Source organism: Sebastes umbrosus, chromosome 20 (assembly GCF_015220745.1).
Source record: "Sebastes umbrosus isolate fSebUmb1 chromosome 20, fSebUmb1.pri, whole genome shotgun sequence".
NCBI lineage: Eukaryota > Metazoa > Chordata > Actinopteri > Perciformes > Sebastidae > Sebastes > Sebastes umbrosus.
In genome coordinates this window covers 15787487-15807382 of record NC_051288.1, presented here as the reverse complement: position 1 = coordinate 15807382, position 19896 = coordinate 15787487, and the positions used below count along the sequence as shown (strand labels likewise).

The 19896-nt window shown below is 39.7% G+C and overlaps 1 protein-coding gene across 1 annotated transcript in view; it reads left to right on the top strand.

The window, feature by feature from the left end:
- Positions 1-209: 209 nt before the first annotated feature.
- LOC119479149 (rho-related GTP-binding protein RhoN-like) overlaps positions 210-19896 on the top strand; it is a 33059-nt gene continuing 13372 nt past the window's right edge. The window contains exons 1-2 of the mRNA XM_037754429.1: positions 210-536; positions 2797-2884. Of these exons, the coding sequence (XP_037610357.1) occupies positions 429-536; positions 2797-2884 (196 nt within the window). The 5' untranslated portion in view covers positions 210-428. The remainder of the gene's footprint in view (positions 537-2796; positions 2885-19896) is intronic.

The window sequence follows — 19896 nt, the reverse complement described above, 5'->3', positions numbered from 1 at the left end:
ATTTTGCGGCTCCAGACAGATTATTACTTAATTTTTTTGCCTAAAATGTCTCTTTTGATAGTAAAGGTTGCAGACCCCTGATCTAGACAGATATACATTCATAAACAACTACTTTTTATACTGCTTTATTTTGAAGGATCTCACAGGAAGAGCGTTTTTTAGAGTCGCACCTTGACAGGTGTTGTCAGTGCGCCTCGGTGAGTTCAGCCAGTGGAGCAGAGAGAGGAGCGCAGCATTACGCAGAGCATGTGGCCGAAACTACACCAGACTGCGGTGCTGAAGTTTCTGGATCTGAAGTGATTTCTTCTTCTTCAAGAGAGAAATATATATTTATAACATTTAAAGCTGCTCTTCAGACACTCAACTAGTTTGGAGCTAGATGAGCAGTAAGCAGCAGAAAGGAACCACTCAGTGATACTCTGGATGCCATGGAGAGCAGTAAAGGATTACTCCGCTGTAAGATCGTGGTGGTGGGAGATACGCAGTGTGGCAAGACGGCTCTACTTCACGTTTTTGCCAAAGACTCGTACCCAGAGGTAAGAGACATGATTTCATAAAGATAAACACGAGCAAAAGTCCCTAAAAAACACATAGTGCACGATGGAGTCTCCATCCAGCAGGACGTTTCTTGTGAAACTTCAAAAACCTGCTGATGTTTGTTTATTTGTTTTGCACAATTTAAGACTATACAACATAACAAAACAAATAAATGAATAATATAAAGTGCAGGAAGAGGCAAAAAAAAACACTGGGCTTATCTGAAGCCTCCACCTAGAGACAAGATTAATATAAAGAAATAATATGACTACATAATAGTGATAATAAACAATCTAAATATATGTCATGTCATTTAAATTATGGGAAGTGACTGACACTTAAACCTTATTCCCATTTAATTAATCTAATTAGGAAGCTAATTAGAAGCTTACATTTCAGCCAGATTTCATTGTATGTGGTGGTTGATTTTAATATAAATTAAGGAGTGTTTTGTTCTTTCTTAATGCAAACCGGCTGGGTGTTTTTATTCTTCGATTTAAAGATAAGTAAACAGCTGCTTGACATTTGCTCTTATACGACCATGGTACATTGTTACTGCTTAGGAGTAACAATGATTGTAATGGAGTGATTTACACATTCTCTATATTGTTTTGGTTTATGTTTAGTGTTATGTTATGTCTAATTAAAACTAAGGTTTTGTTCCTGTTTTATTGACGTCATTTAAATTAGATGCAGTCATGCCCATGGGTGATTTCTTCACACAGGTTATGTGTTTCTCTGTAATAAGAATTTGGCTTGATCTTTGTGGTCTATTATAAATGTAAAAACAGCCAGATTAAATGAAGACATTTTCAGGCATTGCCACAGAAATCTGGGTTCTGTGCGCTTTTACGCATGGAGAGCTTCGGTGGCTGCAGGAGCAGTCTGGTCTGTAAATATACTGAAACATCACTGGTTTGACCACAACAACAACAACAAACAGTGAGCTGAACTGCCTCTAATCATACTGAATCAACACCTGCCTGTAGAGTGTGTGGAACAGAAATCAATTTACAATTATAACGTTTTCATGTGGGACTAAAAACAAAACAAAATCGAGATTTGTCAAGTATTAATGACTCTTATCAACATGGGAGTGGGCAAATATGCTTGCTTTATGCAAATGTATGTATATATGTATTATTAGAAATCAATTAACAACACAAAACAATGACAAATATTGTCCAGAAACCCTCACAGGTACTGCATTTATCATCAAAAGATATGCTCAAATCACAACATGGCAAACTGAAGCCCAACAGCTGTCAGTGTGTCAGTGTGCTGACTTGACTATGACTTGCCCCAAACTGCATGTGATTATCATAAAGTGGGCATGTCTGTAAAGGGGAGACTCGTGGGTACCCATAGAACCCATTTTCATTCATATATCTTGAGGTCAGAGGTCAACGGACTCCTTTGAAAATGGCCATACCACTTTTTCCTCGCCAAAATTTAGCATAACTTTGGAGCGTTATTTAACCTCCTCGGACAAGCTATTATGACATGGTTGGTAACAATGGATTCCTTAGTTTTTCTAGTTTCATAACTTCAAAACTGAGCCTGCTACAACCTAAAAATTGCAAGCTGCGTTAAAGAAATTAGTGGCGTTAAAACGAATTTGCGTTAACGCGTTATTATTGCGTTAACTTTGACAGCCCTACTAATGATATAAATCAAGATAAAACAATTCACAATATAATCTGCTGGACTAATCTTAAAGATGAACAGCATAAAAACAAGTTATCATGAAGTACAATAAAGGATTCAACTCTTCAATTTTAAATATTTTGCAGCTAATATGCATTGTTCAATGAGCAGTGGATATTTTGGACAATATCAAGTGAGATTTTTGAATGGATAAATACAAGGATATAAATTATAATCAAGTCTGAGTTGTGGTTTTGTCGATGCTTACAGTGTATTGATGATAATAGATAAACAACAAGGGGAAATACATTTAATTGGCAGATATTGTATTGAAAATAACAAAAAATGTACCCGAAAGTAGAAGAAAAACTAGAATATCCTCTGTACTTTATTTTGCAACTGAAACTCTTGAACTGTTGAGGGTAATGAAATCAAAGCTTGGTGACCTAAATGTCTGAATTTGGAAATAGGTCAAAGCTCAGAATTGGCCTCACCTACTTTACACACTCTGAAGTAATAGTTTTCTTGTCTACCTTAAATTATGTTGATTTAAATTAACACAACACCCCTCTGAGCTTTCTTCTAATTTTAGCCCCACGTGTCTCCTTTCAGAATTATGTTCCCACGGTGTTTGAGAACTACACAGCCAGCTTCGAGATCGACAAACAGAGGATCGAGCTCAACATGTGGGACACTTCAGGTAAGACGCACTTGAGTTTAGGTTTCACCCCTTTGTGTGGCGGCAAGATTATCATGCCAATGTGATGAGAGAGGTGCGCCGCGTCATCGGCCCGTGAAGGAGTAACAGACGCTCCAGATTGGAAAGCATCTGACTCCTCGGAGCGTTCGACAACATCCAGGCTGAGGGCCAAAAACATTAGCAACCACTAAGAGTGCGTCAGGATAATTTGTTGGAAGTGAATGACACTTTTTTATGTTTTTCAATATAGATGCACCATTAGCAGACACAGAACTCCATACAGTGTTTATATAACGTCAGTCCTGTTGCCACATTTAGAGTAAATTTGACACTTGTAGTTGGTTTTGAACAGCCGCTTCAGAGTTATATCAGCTCTCCGAGAGGATAAACAACTTGTCATTCGGCACATGCCGGCTCCAAGTAGCTGTCACAGCACAATCATCACTTATGAAAGCTGTAAATCTGGCTGCAAACAGGGACTTTCATTACAGTTACAATTTGGCATCATAGTCAAATGCATGCAACATGGCAGGTTTTTCCAGTTATTTTGAGTGTGTTGAAATGTTGATGGAAAAGTTGTTTGTCCACTCGTAGTGCTGATATGGCTTTGGGGCAGCTGTTCAGAACTGTGATATGCGAGGATTGATGTCATAATGTTGTTATTTAGTTGAGTTATTTTGCATTTTTTTTTAGATAAACTTAAAGCTTCAGTAGGCAGAATGTTTTTGGCATCATTGGGCAAAAAATCCATGATAACCTTTCAAATAACTAGACTTCTGCACCTCCTCATGGCTCTGTTTTCAGGCTTTAAGAAATCTAGCCCGTGACGGTAGACTTTGACCAATCACAGGTCATTTCAGAGAGAGAGCGTTCCTATTGGCTGTTCATTCAACGGAGGCAGCTGTCAGTTATTCGTGAACGCCGATCAAACGGTCAAACTAGGCAGCGCTGATCAAATATGAATCAATATTCTGTTGCTGTAATGCCTATTTCTCTCCTCAAATGTTGCCAGAAACATCTTGTAGTGTACTGTTTAGCTGTAAGATGAGAAAGTTTGCTCCGGCTGGTGGGCGGCGTTTGGTATTTCCTCGAACTGATCTCAACATGGCTGCAGAGTAAAAAAAAATCAAATGTTACAGCTAAAAAAGTACACTAAGAAATGTTTCTGGAAACATTTGAGGTGAGGAATAGTTATTACAGTAACAGAATATTTCGGTCTGTGAAATATTGCAGATGCCATTAGGAGCACCGGAGGATAAAAATAACGTTTAATAAAAATATCTTTTTTTAATCATATTTGCTCCATTTCTACCCACGGCAGCTTGAAAGAGCTGAGAGTTTGTGGAGCTCAAACAGTCGGATTCTCTCAGTCTCTGCATATAAGCTAACTTTCTCCCCTTCAGGGCCTTTCGCATTTCATTTCCACTTACATAACGACACCCGAAAACTTGTTCTCGCACAAACTACAGAGAGCGGCTTTAATGCCCAGCGTTCCATTAACCTCCGCCCATGCAGACACACAGAAAGACCAGCTAGACGAGCTGGAGATTAAGAGCTGCAGCTGCCGAGGCTGGTGTTGCCTGTTGGTTCGCAGTGGGAGAGGCCACTCCACTGTGTTTGAACAACACCCTCTGAAATTGCTGGTTGTTTCACACACACACACACACACTGAACTGCATGGTGGATAATAACAATTACACCAAATGAATGCTTAAACAGTAATTTCATGTGCCATTCGGGACTTTATGATGTCATATTAAAGGCATCTTCTGGCAGACAATAGAGGCTACAAAATAGCGGAGGCTCTCCCAGGTGTGAATGCGTCTACCTGCATGGATAAGATGGAAGGTGTTTTGTCAGCAAAGCCTCACTAAGCCTTCTCCATAAATGCATTTAACACAAAATCTATTTCTATGCGCTGTATACTTTAAAGAAAAGATATTACTTTTATTAAGAAATACTTTATAAAAGGTTTATGGGAGGATACACACCAGCCAAAATTGATTATTTTTACAACCTGGCAGCCCAAATACCACATTTATTAATGGCTTTTTATTGATTTATAAAGCAATAACCATTCGCTATAACTTTGAAAATGTGCTAAATTCTACTGAAAGTAGTAGAGATAAAGGTAAAGAAAAGACCTTGGTGGTCATCATTTTGGAAAATAGATACTACTTTCATGTGTTTATAATAAATATGAAGCTACAGACAGTGGATGGTTATCTTAACTTAAAGACTGGAAACGAGGGGAAACATCTAGCTTATATTTGAAATATAATTAATTGGATTTCTGTCAAAAAACAAACTTTGACTGCTCTAGATTATGGCAGGTGATCCGTGTCTGACCTGAGCTGGTTTCCTCCAGCTCTGAGAGGAATTGTGTGCGTTGCCTCGCAGCGTCCCTGCGAGCTATTCTGGGTCTGTCTCAGGAGACAGGTGCATCGGCACCTACATCAGTATTACCACAGTCCCCCCCGGTACCTGCCTCGTCTTACTAATGACTCAATACGGGTATTACAGTCACTTGGCGTGCTTACAAGGATGGTTTTGTGTGTGTGTGCTGCTGTAACAGTGGCTGTAATACCCTTGAGTTCTGAACTTCTGTTCTTACTTACATTTGCTATTTCTTATGCAACCACAGTTTTGTTTGAGAATGTACATACGTCTACTGGAGTGTGTGTGTGTGTGTGTGAGTATTCACAGGCATGTGCAGGCATGCGTAAGAGACAGCCGGGCAAATGTTTGTTAGCATTCAGTTTGTCTGTGTATGGCGTGGCCGGTGTGTGCAGTTTGCATGACCGCAGGTGAACCGAACCAGTGGGAGAAAGGCCGTGGCTGAAACTAGGAGATGGAGAAAATCAAATATCACAATATTTTTGAACAAATACCTCGATATCGATTTTGCGACCATAAGGGGCTCCAGGGATGACGTATTTTTGTAGGCCAACCAGGAAGTTAGAATCGCCCTGGTACCCTCGACAAAAGGCCAATGGGACTGTTCTATTGGGTTTTAGATTATGCAGAAAATAAATACTGTGGTAAACAAACGGTTTATGATACTTACACGTTTTGTTCAGCAAGATCTCTACAAATGAACACCACTTTTATGAATTTTGAAGTGTGAACGCAATCGCTAGAAGTAAAAAGCTAATGTTATAAACGGACTACACCACGGTCGCATGAACGTGAGTAAACACAACGAGGCTGTAAAGGAGGACGAACCGGCGTAATGACGTTTAGTAGTCTCATTTAGCCACTTGTTAGCAACCGCCTTTTTTAAGACATATAACAGCTTCAAAATTCACGAGTGGGGTATTTATTGATGTATTTTATGTTGTAGAACAAAATGTTAAAATCTCTTCAGCTTGTGTTAACTATACAGACCTTATTTCAGGCATCTAACGAGAAACTCATTCAAAAAACCCATTGACTTCCAGACAAGGGAACCGGAATTGCTAAAAACTGAAACTCAAAAATCAAACAAACATTATAGAAAAATTACGATTAAGTTTTGATTAAGTATCAAAACAGTTTAATTTATCATTTTGGTGGCAAAGTGGTACCAACTGCATATCAAATTCATTACAAAATGTGCCTATCAACAAAACAGATTTGTTGTAAGTGGCTTCAGAGCACCAGCGGATGCAAAATTAAGATGATAAAAAGAACACAAACTCATCACAGTTGTAAGCTCCTGTGTGGATAACAGATTGCAGGGCAGATAAGAAGATAAGGAGTGTTGTGAGAGTGAGAGAGCGTTAGGCAAGGTGCCAGACCGAGCCTCCGAGCTGCCCGCTCATTGTGCAGAAACAAACAGTGGATTTAATTAATCAGGCACTTGCTGTGTGACCAAACACTTGCCCCCTGTCTCCTTCATTCTTCATCTCGCTACACCACCCACCGCCTCTTCAGCCTCCTGCCTCTCTCCTCTACATCCTCACATGCTCGCTTTCACACTCCCTGCCTCGTAGGTTAAACTCTATTTCTTTCTTATTCTGTCTTCCTGCCAAACTAATTTCCTCCCTCGGTTTACTCTGCGTACATCTCTGTTAGCCTTCATCGTTCTCTCAATCTCTCTGCCATCCTCATCGCTTTCTTTTTCTGTCTTTCATCATGCTGGGGTTGTTTGTGGCTCTGAGTCAAGATCAAGAGGCAGAACAATATGATGAGTTTCAAAGTGTATTGTTGGCCTTGACAAACCAGCCTCACCGTTCTCCCACTCTGAATGAACTGCATATATATTAGTTAGCAATTAGTAATTCAGCAGTAATTTGGGTATTTTGATTAAACTCAATATCATTTAGGAATATCATCTTGTAATATAAACAAACAATAAAGGCCTTCCCTACAACACAAGGCCAATGAGGTAACACACAGGTGGTGTCAGCTTAAGGCCTCTAATATTTTAGTTTATATTGTGCTTTAGTGGTGCATAAAGTATTAGCAAACTAATTTGCAAATAACAAAATTGCCACATGGTGAATCTGGAAGCCTCCGGCCCTCCGAGGTCCTGGGGTCTCAGGGCAGTTGCCAGCTTTGAGATGATTCTCTGCCCAGGCCTGATAATCAGACTGAACTGTTCTTTTGTGTTGTGACATAGTGTTCATGTTGGCCAACTCTGTTTGGGAGGTTGCCCAAACCAATCAGTAGCAATAGCGCCCATTCATTCCAATGAAAATTGTTCGTCTAGCGCATGAGCCAAAAAAGTTTTCCCCGCTTCCTAGTTTGCTTTTACACACGTGTTTTTCTCCCCACGTGTTCCCACTCGGCTCATAAACGTTACTGGGATGATGTTAAATAAAGTACAGCTTTTCTTGACTCTTGGAAAGTTTTGCAGATATAAAAGTTTTGTGGTAATTCGATACCTGAAATTGCAGTATTGGCCGACACCGAGTACTGATCCGACACCAGTGGGTCAACAGGAAAAGCCGTAGTAGCAAGCACCAGTTAAACCTTTTGACGACGATCAAATGCATACACTGATTTAAGTTGTTATTTCTGTAAGTTGACATACAACAATCTGTACAGCGACGTCAATCTCATTCATGCTTGTGGCCGTGTGGCTCAGGCACAAGAAGATAATTACACATTGTACATTTTACCCCTTTTAACATCCCCCGCCCTCATACACGTACAAACACAAGCAGGGTTAATTGTTCCAGGCCTAAAACAAACCCCTACATCCCCCCGCCCTCCTAATGGCGAACCATACACCACCCCCACCTCTGATCTCTCTTCCCAAAAACAAAAAGAAATACATTAAAGTCGATCATGCCGTACCCTCTTTAACTAAACTGTAAGCTGCATCCCACGCTCTGAGAGTCTTACAGTTTCCCTTTTGTACTGCTCTGTGCTGTATGGTGCTGAAAAAAAAATGTGCATTTGAAGTCGAAAGCCTGTTGGGAAACAAAATAATTTCTGCTCATAACAAATTACTAAAGTAATAAGTCAAATTCTCCTTTGTAAGAAGCTTCTGCAATATTTTAATGTGCAATGTGCCTTGTGGAGTCATCAAAAAGCAATTGTTAGCTCAAATGACCATAAAACAAAACAACAAATTAGTCTCAATTTGCAAGCACTGTTGATTGTGATGACGCAGCAGTTGTATAGTGAGGGACCTTTTGGTCTCCAAATGAAATAAATAACAAGACTGCGAACTTAAAATGGGATCCCAGCCGACCTCTTCGGCTATAACCCAGTTTTCATGACTTGATTTACCCTTCTCTGCACTTTTTTTCCTTTTCCTCTCTTTAATTTCATTCATTCTTTATAACTCTGGCTGCCAACCTCTCACCGGTCTCTTCTCCACTCTGCTTCCAACAAGCCAAGGTCAGGAGTCCCACTCTATTGGGGCACTGCCCTCTCAGCACTCTTGCACTTGATTAGCTTACCTTGCGTTTTCTTTGTCAGTCTCTCTATCTTTCTTTATGTCTCTCCTCCACTTCTCACTAAATCTTTTTCTCATTTCCTCTGAAAAATCCCAATGCTGCCTCCATCCGTAACCCGGCGTGTCCTGGCAGTTCAGATACCACATATGACTCACTCTAATCTGTCTTTATGGGCTGTGACAAAAAAAAAAAAAAGGACTTGGTGCTGAGTGTAATTTCGCACGCATCTGGTCAATTATAACCAATTTGCCAATGTGACTCTTAAAAAGGTCATAAATTATATTAGTAGACACACTCCAGGAGTGACCTTTACATTCTTAATTAATTGTCTGGTGCTAATTATGAATATGTTCTAAAATCACTTTTCTAGAATCCGAGGTAATCATACAGTATGTCGTATAATAATATTAAACTTGGTATTAAAAACCTGTCCTGGTTCACCTTCGAACTTTATGAGTGCACATGTGAATGACTTGTCAAGCATGAAAATATTGAGGTGGTAGGCTAACAGGTTATTTGGGCAAAGCACGCTACACAATAAAAACAAATTGAATATATATAAAATGTCGGGAAAAGGAACTATAGTGTGGGGTTATTTCTAAATGGATGACATGTAGACGGTTATTAGGTTGCCATGTAATATATATTTGCCATATAAACTTAAAGGGACAGTGTGTAGGATTTGCCGGCATCTAGGTGTGTGGTTGCAGATTGCAACCAACTGAATACCCCTCCGCTCACTCCTCCCTTTACAAGACTGCGGTAACATAAGCCGCCGAATGCAAAACCGTGGTAACGCCGTTAGCCTCGCTCAGAGGCCATCCTTACCATAACACTACTTTATGAGCAACGGGATTCAGACGGCGGCTGGCGGAACCACAGTTTTGCACTCTGCAGCTCACGTTACTGCAGCTTCACAAGCGTGACGGAGAACTATGGTGGTATTCAGGTAATGAAAAAACGCTGAAGGCTCTCTCTAGAGCCAGAGTTTGTTTTTTTCCGTTCTGGGTTACTGTAGAAACATGGCGGAGCAACATGTGGCGGACTTCATGAAGAGGACCCGCTCCCTATATAGGCATGAAGGGCTCCTTCTAAGCTAACGAAAACACAACGAGTCTTATTTTCAGGTGATTAGACACCAATGAAAACATAGTTATGAATATTATATTCCATTTTTTCTAATAGATCCCCTGAAATGTTACACACTGAACCTTTAGGGTGATAATATTTTAGTGTTGTGTTTATAGCTCGTTTCTGCAGCTCCCAAGTAGCCAGAAAAAGTCTGTTTTGCAGGTTTTAAGGACTATTCTTAAATAAACTGGTTTTAGCAACATAATTCACACTTTAATTGTAGTCACATAGTTATGCTTACACACACATAACACTGGGTTTGAAATTAGGGTTTGAAGTTTTGTTGTCTTGGCTGGACTCATGAAGAAACAGTGCATTTTACTGCTGCTGCAAATAAATTCAATTTCTCTTCTATATCTATTTTCCTCTGTGGCTGGCAGACGACAAAAAGCAATTGTTGTTGTTGCCTGCAGGATACCTTTGCCACAAAAACACAAGCCTCCAAAACATGCAGGTTTCACAGTCTTAGCCTTGTGAAAGTGTGAGGTAACAGTCGATAAAGCAACCGGCTGAACCTGCAGTGTCACACCTTAATACAGCGAGCAGGGAATGAAAGGAACGTTTTGAGGTTTGCCGCCTTGAACTCTGCCCTTCAGGCGGCTTCCTGTTCAGAAGCATGTAACCTGACAAGTCAATAAGAACATGTCAGTTTTTTAAACACACACGGATGCTTGCTTGCACTCACTCTACACATGCTGCTCTTTCTTTCTGTGCAAACATCTCTGGCACTCTAAAGACCCTGTTGCATCCATCCATCCATCCCAGGTCGACGGAGTCCGTGGCTGAGATTGCCTTAACAATGCATCATTCATTCATGAGCAGCTTTTATGACCCCAATTACACGTTGGCTCCTTGAAAGCACTACCCAGATGTGCTCCCAGCGAGCATCCGTGTGTGAATGGCACCTGGCTCCATGACAGGAACGAGCGGAGAAAATAGCTTGATGCGTTGAAGCGATTCGGAGGCTTTTTGGATAGAAGTGCAGACAGCGTAGGATCCGGGTTTTTAGTCCAAGTGCTGATGGTTTTTCATACTAAACATGTCTGTATGTTTGTATGAGTAAGTGCTCTGAGAGATTAGAGGAGTGGTGAAATATATAAATAGAGATATAGAAGGATATAGTGTCAAAGTGGAGTGAGTTTTAAGTGCTCAGAGTCATGTATAGGAGAAAGCATGCTGGACTAAATGAGTGTCAGTAGGTTTTCATAGAGCGAGCCTGTGCCCCAGTCACCCTGGTGTGGTTCTCTTCTGCTCATGCAGCCCATTAGAAGACCAAGGGTACATTGAAAATCAATGGCCTAGATGCGTCTCCGCTCTCACTCTCAGGGGACACCCGGTCCGTCTCTCAGCTACCGGTGCATGTGTAACTGAGCAGTCTGTCTAAGAGAGACAGCAAGTCTGGATGAACATGCACAAAGGACTGCTAACTTTTTTTTTTTTTAGTTTTGTATGAGACTCTCCAACATCGACGAATACAGACTTGTGTATTTAATCTTAAAGATCTGTTTCAGTGCTCATTGGGGCCTACGATTTTTTTCAGAACTGGTTTTAAACATATTCAGTTATTTACTCTTTATTCATCTTCCATGTTCCAAAAAAATGTGATTTAAATGTTCATTTAGATACAGAGGCACTGTGTTCACCATCTTTGTTTTTTTTTCTACAATTTTCAGATTTTTGTCAGACAATAATCAACCAAACCTGACATGTACCACAAAACATAATGTATAGCAACGTATCCTCATACAACGGCTCGTAGGATATCTTAAGAAAAGTTATTTCTCATGTTTCATGCGTTTTCCTACGAATGTCCAGCAACACATTAAATGCATACAGTCTTTTCTAAATAAACTTTCGTCTTCACAGGAAACATCTTGGTTAGGTTTAGACAACAGAACTACTTAGTTGGGTTTAGGAAAAGATCATGGTTTGGCTTAAAATAACTCTGTAAGTGGCGTAACTTTAGTACGGAAGTTATGAGAGAAATAAATCAAAGTTGACTTCTGATTTCACATGGGGTATGGACATCAGTCTCCTGGGCGAAAGTCCAGTGTTTTCTTACGAATGTCCAGCAACACGTGTCAATTTCCGCTCATTAAACTGCCATCTTCACAGGAAACAACTTGGTTAGATTCAGGCAAAAAAAAAACGACTTAGTTAGGTTTAGGAAGATCGTGGTTTGGCTTAAAATAACTCCGGAAGTGGCGTAACTTAAGTACGGAAGTTACGTGATAAATAAATCAATATTGACTTCTGGTTTCACACGGGGTACAAACACTGGCCTCCTGGGCAAACGTCTGGTATTTCTGACCCACCCATCCACCCCGAACTCCTCCTACGTGGCTTGGTTCTGTGGATTACATAGAAAATTGATTTCGTGGGATATATATGAATTAAAGTGCAAACGCTAAGTGAAATGGATGTCGGCTTGAACATATTCATGGAAATTAAATATTCTCGACGAGACAACGGAATCAGGTATTCTGAAATGTCATCAGGCCATAGCAATGTATAGAGGATTCATTTGTCATGTTTTAAGCAGTGGTTTGAAACCATAATGGCTCAGTTGTTATTATTATGCGACTGGAAAAAGTAATTATGTTGTGTAGTGCACTTTGTTTAGACACAAAAGCACACAGAGGGCACTCAAGGGGTCTATCCATCCACTTAAGACCCTCTCTATCCCTTATCTATAATGCAAGACGTAGCTATGACCACTCCATTCAACCCCCAACACCTCAGCCATTACTGAGAGGGCTGGAGGGGGTGGATGGTGATGACCCTATTTCTACTGCATTGTGATATACTGTAATTTCTATTGTAAAGTAGAAAATGAACCCATGTCACAGCCAGGATATTATTTTTACTGTACAGGTAAGTTCAGTGGTTCTCAACCGTTTTTGACTGATGCAACCTCAACTTTGCATAGAGACTACATGGAGTGAAAGAGGCTGGACGTTTCAACAATTTATTTCTTATTTCTGTGCTCACAGGCTAACTAGTTTTCACAAATTCTGAATTGCAACACATGGGGATATTAGTAATCCTGGTTGGGAATCACTGCTTTAGTTTATAAACAGCTTTGTAGTAAAACTGTGTTTGCTATGACTTGGGCGTGACACATTTTCAAAGATTGACAAGTATAAAATGGGAACGTTTATTATGAACCGACACAGTATTTTCTGAAATTGTCCCTGTAGCGTAGGAGCAACCTGACAAAAATAAACAAGATACATGGATCAGAGGTTCATGTGTTCTCTGGGTTTGAGGAACATAAGGCTGCTCAGACAGCATATAAAATCACAACAGGAGCTGGGAGGTTTAATGTGAAGGGGATATGCCCAGATGTCCCCCTGTCATTAATTTGAAGGAATCCTGCAGGATTTCTGCTGATTTCAGGCAAAACTCAGCTCACTGGCAGCGCTCTCCCTCTGTGCTAACTGAATCAGAAACATGCAAGAACATTACGGAGAATTTTTCACAGAAATCCAGCCAGCTATTCTGTTACTAGTCTCAGTTTAAATAAAAAAAAAAAAAAACTTGACTTAAAGGAATACTTCGCCCTTAAAATGTCCATTGTTACCTTGAATTCTTGAAGAATCCAAATGATCCTTGATGAATTGAAGTAAATGGAGGCCAAATTTATATTAAAACATTCGCTTACAACACTTACAAAACTCACACAACCTGTGCAGTGAAATCTAAGTCTCATTTATCCAGTTGTATGCTCAGTACTTCCGAGCTGCGAGTTCGTGTATGAGACGGTAGTGGTGGAAGTTGTGTTAGAGAAATGTTTTGATATAGTTTTGCTGTTGTTAAACCTGGCTTCCATTTATTTCAATTCATCAAGAATGAACGTTTGCACTCAGCAGATGCAGAATGTTTCCTCAGTATTTCAGTGATTTATTGCTGCACTTCTATAAAGTTTGGGGACTCACAAGAGACAAAAAAAAAAAGTCACAAATGAAAGCAGAGGAGGTCGATATTTTCAGACTGAAGACTAAAAAAAAGACTCCAAAAAACACTGGATGCCACATTCCCCACAATGCAACTGAGGAGCATATTTTTGGTATCCTCCCTGCCTGGCAAAAGGCCACGTCTTTAACTTCACTCAGCCAGCTTGTCACGCAGGCTTTCTCCTGTAAATTTGTACTCTCTATGCCCACGCCAAGATAACCTGCATGACATTCAGGGGGGTAGTCTTTTACTCAAACTTGACAAAGCTCCTCCAGAGGCACAGAAGACATACAACTGTTTTTCACAGGCTGAGTAGTAACGTTAATCTCCATAACTAGTGAACCGAGTGCCCCTTTAACTTTAAGGTTTTAGTTCCACTGAGACTCCACTCACTTTTCTTCAAATAAGCTTTGTCCCATTGTATAAAAAAGATCATTAAATCAACAATTGAAACTTTTTTTTTTGTCAGAAATCCATTATTTGATCTGATCTATCTGGTTTAATGGATGGCTTGTTTTTAATCACATTGCAAACAAAATGAGAGAATGGAGGAAAATATATCAGGCATTATATACCTTTGTGTTAAAATTATGTGCAATTCGGTGCAGGGAAAGGGAGCCGGAGCGGCACAGTGTCGGCTCTGCAGGGTGTCTCAAGGTGTTTATGCATATACTCTGAGTGATTATCCACGCTGAGTGTGCGTGTGTCTACTGAGTGGACTCTATTACTGTATGATAATCATCTGAACGTACAGGCTGATTTCTCTTCGGTTATTTACCAGACAGTCGTATTGTCCCCACAGTTCACACGGCATGAGTGTGTAGCACTATAATGCTTAATCTCTGTGGGAGGCATTACTTATATTTTCCGGTGGTGGAAGAAAAATACATTAATCAGTAGCATAAAATTTGACTGCCGTTCCCTCTCTGGATGTATTTCAGGAATTCAGACCTGGATGAAACCCCTAAAAAAAGGCACTATTTCTTCAGAAGGGCATGACTGGGACAAACAGATTTTAATATTAATGATCATTACTGCGCTGTGATGGAAGCTGGCAGGCAAAATGTCGTAAGAGAGGATTAAAAATGATTTTCTGTGCAAAACATCTCAAGGTGTGTTTGTGTTCCTCCTGAATCACGCAGAGCCGTGAATGCTGAAAGATACGTCATGCAGTCTGATAGTCTCTTATCAGTCACTACAGCTTTGAGCTTGACTAACCAAAGAAATGTATTTTCTTTTGGTTAGTCCAAAAATACAACAGCGGATGTTTAATAACGAGATTTACAAGTTCTGACAAAATGAGAAAAAGGGAGATATCTCCGGAGCATTAAAAAAGTCACTAACAAGATTTACCATATTTAAACAGAATAGATAACACGCCTCCCTTCATTTCATAATTAAGAAACCGGCCCAGTGGGACTCATTAAAGGTCGCTCATCAAGAAACTTAAACTTCATAAAAAGCTTTTGTTCCTCTAAGCTGAATTTACAGTACAGTCAGACGGGGATGAATTCAAGAAAAAAAACGGAATAAATGAGTGGAGAAACATAACAAATGCAGACGCAATGCAATGAAGTGTCACTGAAAGGTTTGATGAGAATGAAAATGATGGGATGCGATCTCCCGTTTGTGTTAACACAGTCAATTTAAATAACACTTAGATTTAAAGATTTAGGAAATGTATTTGTGGGTAAATTATGTAGGAAAATACTGGTCTGACCTGCATCTACTTAGTGCTGAATAATTATTTCATTTTGTATTATGATGATTGAAAAGCCTCTATTTGCCATAACCAAAACCCGGAATTATTCTAGTGCACAGGAAAGGATGAGTTGGAACGGATGTTGAATTTTGATGTGTTTCACAACTTTGTTTCGAAAGATTGCAATTTATTTAGTATTCATTCAGATTTCTGAACTATTAAAAATATGCAATGCAGGATTTATCAGTGATTTATGAATTTTGGATGCATACGCTGCATTTTTTATTCTAGATTATATTAATTTCTGGTGTCTTGCATGCCCACGCAGGCTGGGCATAGTTATATACATGACTTAACAATACAAACTTCATTCATTCATACATAGTCATACATATAGTTATACACAGTATAGTCAGTACAGATGATGTATTTTTTTACAACCCGATTTCATAACCCGATCTCATGGGAAGGCGTATAAATAGCATGACATTAAAAGGACATTCTGCGTCTCACGAGTACACTATTTAGCCTTTTCGCGTGTCATTTGTACGCCTCGTGACAAAACTACGGTAACGGCCGCAGTTAGGTTTAGGCAACAAAACCATTCAGTTAATTTTAGGAAAAACATCCTGGTTGGGCTTAAAATAAAAACATTGTTCACGTGCTGACACTGTGTTTAACTGAGGACGAGGAGAGCTGCTGCGTTTCCCTGTGTGTGTATGTGTAACAAGCAGAGTGTACCCGTGTTGTGAAACCGCCTTTATACTGTAGTCACATCCTACTATCTGAATAATGCGCCCTTTAAATAGCAGGAAGCCACATTTTAAGACCAGGTTTTTGTTGGTCAATGGCAACAAAGCACCTGACCACACCTAATTTTAAGACCAACACGCCCATGGGTGCACAGATGGGCGCAAGTATATTTGCTACTTACACAACGTGGGTGCTGGGCGTGAAAATGACAACTGCGTCAGTCTATAACTAGCAATGACGCTGTGTGCCGCTTTGTACTGGGTGTAAAATAGGGCCCTTTGTGTGTTTTAAACTGTTGGTCATATGTCATTTTCAGCTCTAGAAAACTGTGATGATGTAAGTAGTTGTTAGTTGCAGCCCTGCTTCCCAGAAAAGCAGCAATTTCATCACGTTTGCAGTCCCAGGATCAGACCATCCTGCCTACTGTAGCTTATCTTGTCTGTATGACGTGTTTTGTGTACGCAAAATTAAAGGATCTCACTTAAAGGGATCATTAGTGACAGGAACAGGATATACAAACCTGTCCAATCCTGTAATGCAGCCCAGTGTCATTTCATTAAAGTGAATTACATACCAGGCTTTGTGCATTTACATTTTCAAAGTAAATTGGCTTCATGTGTCACATTTAGCTCTCCTAAAAGATATCATTCAGGCAACATCAAATGAGCCTTTTAGAGAGGACGAAGCTCTCTAAGCAGCCACTGAATCTGAGAGATATATCCGTCAAAAGCAGCACACAAGTGGATTACATAAAGTTACAAGGAGGCGTGGACAGTACACACTCGCCAGCCTGTTGTTGCGAGCAACCGAGCAGACAAGAGAAAAAAGGGAAACAGCTTTTTGTAAGGATCAAACATCAAAAGCATGACAACCCCATGTGGAGTCACAGCGTGTTGTTGCTGTTTCCCAGACTGCTGTGCGTCACTGTGCCAAACGTTGCACAGCAGCCACACATCTAACTCGCGTTTGACGTTTTCGTTTGACTCCTTTTTAAGCGAAACTTCAATATATACCTGTGTGTGATCTCTCACATCCTGGAGTTTTAAAAAAGAAAAATGTAATTCTGTATGATTGGTGGAAACAGTGAAGTAAATGAGCTATAAACGCTGTGAATGCCACTCATTGTCCTTTGAGATAGTTTTAATACATGCAGTACTCCAGTGGCTGAGTGCCTTTTTGATCAGAGGGTTTTAGACAGAGACAGATGGGCTGAAGTTTCCTTTGTGCTGCTGCTGCTACAACAGCAGGAATCTTCCCATGAGGGGCATCATACTACCGGGCCCAGAGAGGGTCAAAAAAGCTCACAGATCAATACACATTAGCTGCTGCTCGAGTGCTGAACATGGATTAGTTGACATCATGGAACCTTGAGGGGTTGCAGTGTGTGTGTTATGAAAAGTCAAGTAAGCACTACCATTATTCGAGATTGTGCCAACACCAGTTTTATGAGGAATACATTACAAGCATGAATGATTTGTTGATTTCCTACATCTAAAATATTTAATATATATAAAACGTATATAACTAAAGAGCATCTTGCGGTGGTATCACACCAGTTGGGATGCCAACTCGGACCAATTGTCACGGTTGGTAATAATATGATAATAATGAATTATCATAATCGTAATTCTTAGTGGCGTCAAAATGAGGATCACTAGTTGTTATATTGTATTCTGCACAGGACATACCTTTATTATCTTTATCATTCAATAGGAACATTAAAGGAATATTTCTACATTTTGGGGAACATACTTCTTCACTTTCTTTCCAAGAGACGGATGAGAATATTGATACTAGGGCTGTCAATCGATTAAAACATTTAATTGCGATTAATCGCATGATTGTCCATAGTTAATCGCGATTAATTGCACATTTTTTATCTGTTCAAAATAAACCTTAAAGGGAGATTTGTCAAGTATTTAATACTCTTATTATCATGAAGTGGGCATTTCTTTAAAAGGGAGACTCGTGGGTACCCATAGAACCCATTTTCAGTCACATATCTTAAGGTCAGAGGTCAAAGGAGCCCTTTGAAAATGGCCATTCCAGTTTTTCCTCTCCAAAATTTAAGTTAAAGTTTAAGTAAGTTTGGAGCATTATTTAACCTCCTTCCTGACCAGCTAGTATGACATGGTTGGTACCAATGGATTTATTAGGTTTTTCTAGATTCACATGATACCAGTATCTTCACTCTAGCTTTAAAACTGAGCCCGCTGCAGATGTGTTAATGTGTTAAAGAAATTAGTGGCGTTGAAACTAATTTGTGCGTTATTATCACATTAACTTTGACAGCTCTAATTGATACCACTCTCATCTCGTCTGTGCATTAAGTATGGAACACGAGCAAGGAGGTGAACTCACCTTTTGGCCACTTTACTGACATATTATCGCCTCATTAAGTTCTTTTGCAAACCTGTTAGAGTTGCCTATTTACACATCCAACACATAACGGAGTAACATTAGTATTCATTTGGAGTTGTGTTTCTGGCCACCCGATGTATGTCCAATATTCATTATTGTTTTAGCTTTATTTTGGTCCCTACCAACTCCTGAGGGAAATATCTAAGTCTTTAGATGCTAAATGCTTCACTATGTTCACCAGCTAGTCGTTTACTTGGTCTGCCATTTGGTGCTGATACGGTAGTTTGCAGTGGGTTTATCGGAACTTCTTCACTGTAAACAGCTGCCTGCTGCGGCTGAAAATGCTGATGAGTGCTGTTAGAGTGAACCAAAACACTTAAGTTGCGGTCTAGAAAACCAAAGAGGTAAAAGACACTGAAACACTCTGTAGAGCTGAGGGAAACTGCAGAGTCAAGTGGTAATTCTCTGAATGTTCATCACTGTGAGCAACCTCTTTCACAGACAAGTAGACATGTGATCCATTGTTAATATGAAAATATTGATTGCAGCTGCTTTAACCGCAGACATGCACTCACGAAGAGAAAGCACATTTCCCAAAATGTACCATGACACGTGTGTGTAACTATTCCCTTAGGAAACATTTGTGACATCTGTATAACTTGCTGTTAAATCATCATATTTCATGTGATCAGTGTTATGTTATCAGTATTATGATATGGATGCCTCGCCTGTGATGAACTGGACTTTTCACTTTAAGTGATTTTGTGGTCTATTTTACATGATATTATGGCCTTTTTCTATGGTTTGTATATGCATACTGGGAAGTCCCTCCCACATTTCATATCCATGGGCTCATTTGTATAGATTCCTGCTCCTATCTATGTTTGACGTACATCCTATTTTTTGATATAGAGGCACCTCTATTTCATTCTGGCCAATTAGAAAGTATGACAGCCATGGGCTTGATGCTATTCTTATGAGCTAAGAGGTACATACTTATTATAATATTATTCATTGATAAATTATTGTGTATGAACTTTTATATATGTTGTTGAATATTCTGTATATATGAGTTTTTCTTAATATACATACAGTATAACATTACATTTGATTATATGTGAGATACTTGGGTCACTGGCGGTATCATGTGACCAGAGCGTTTACCTTTTAAGATGACGTCTCAGTGTAGATTTATATAGTCTGAAGAAGAGCTTGTG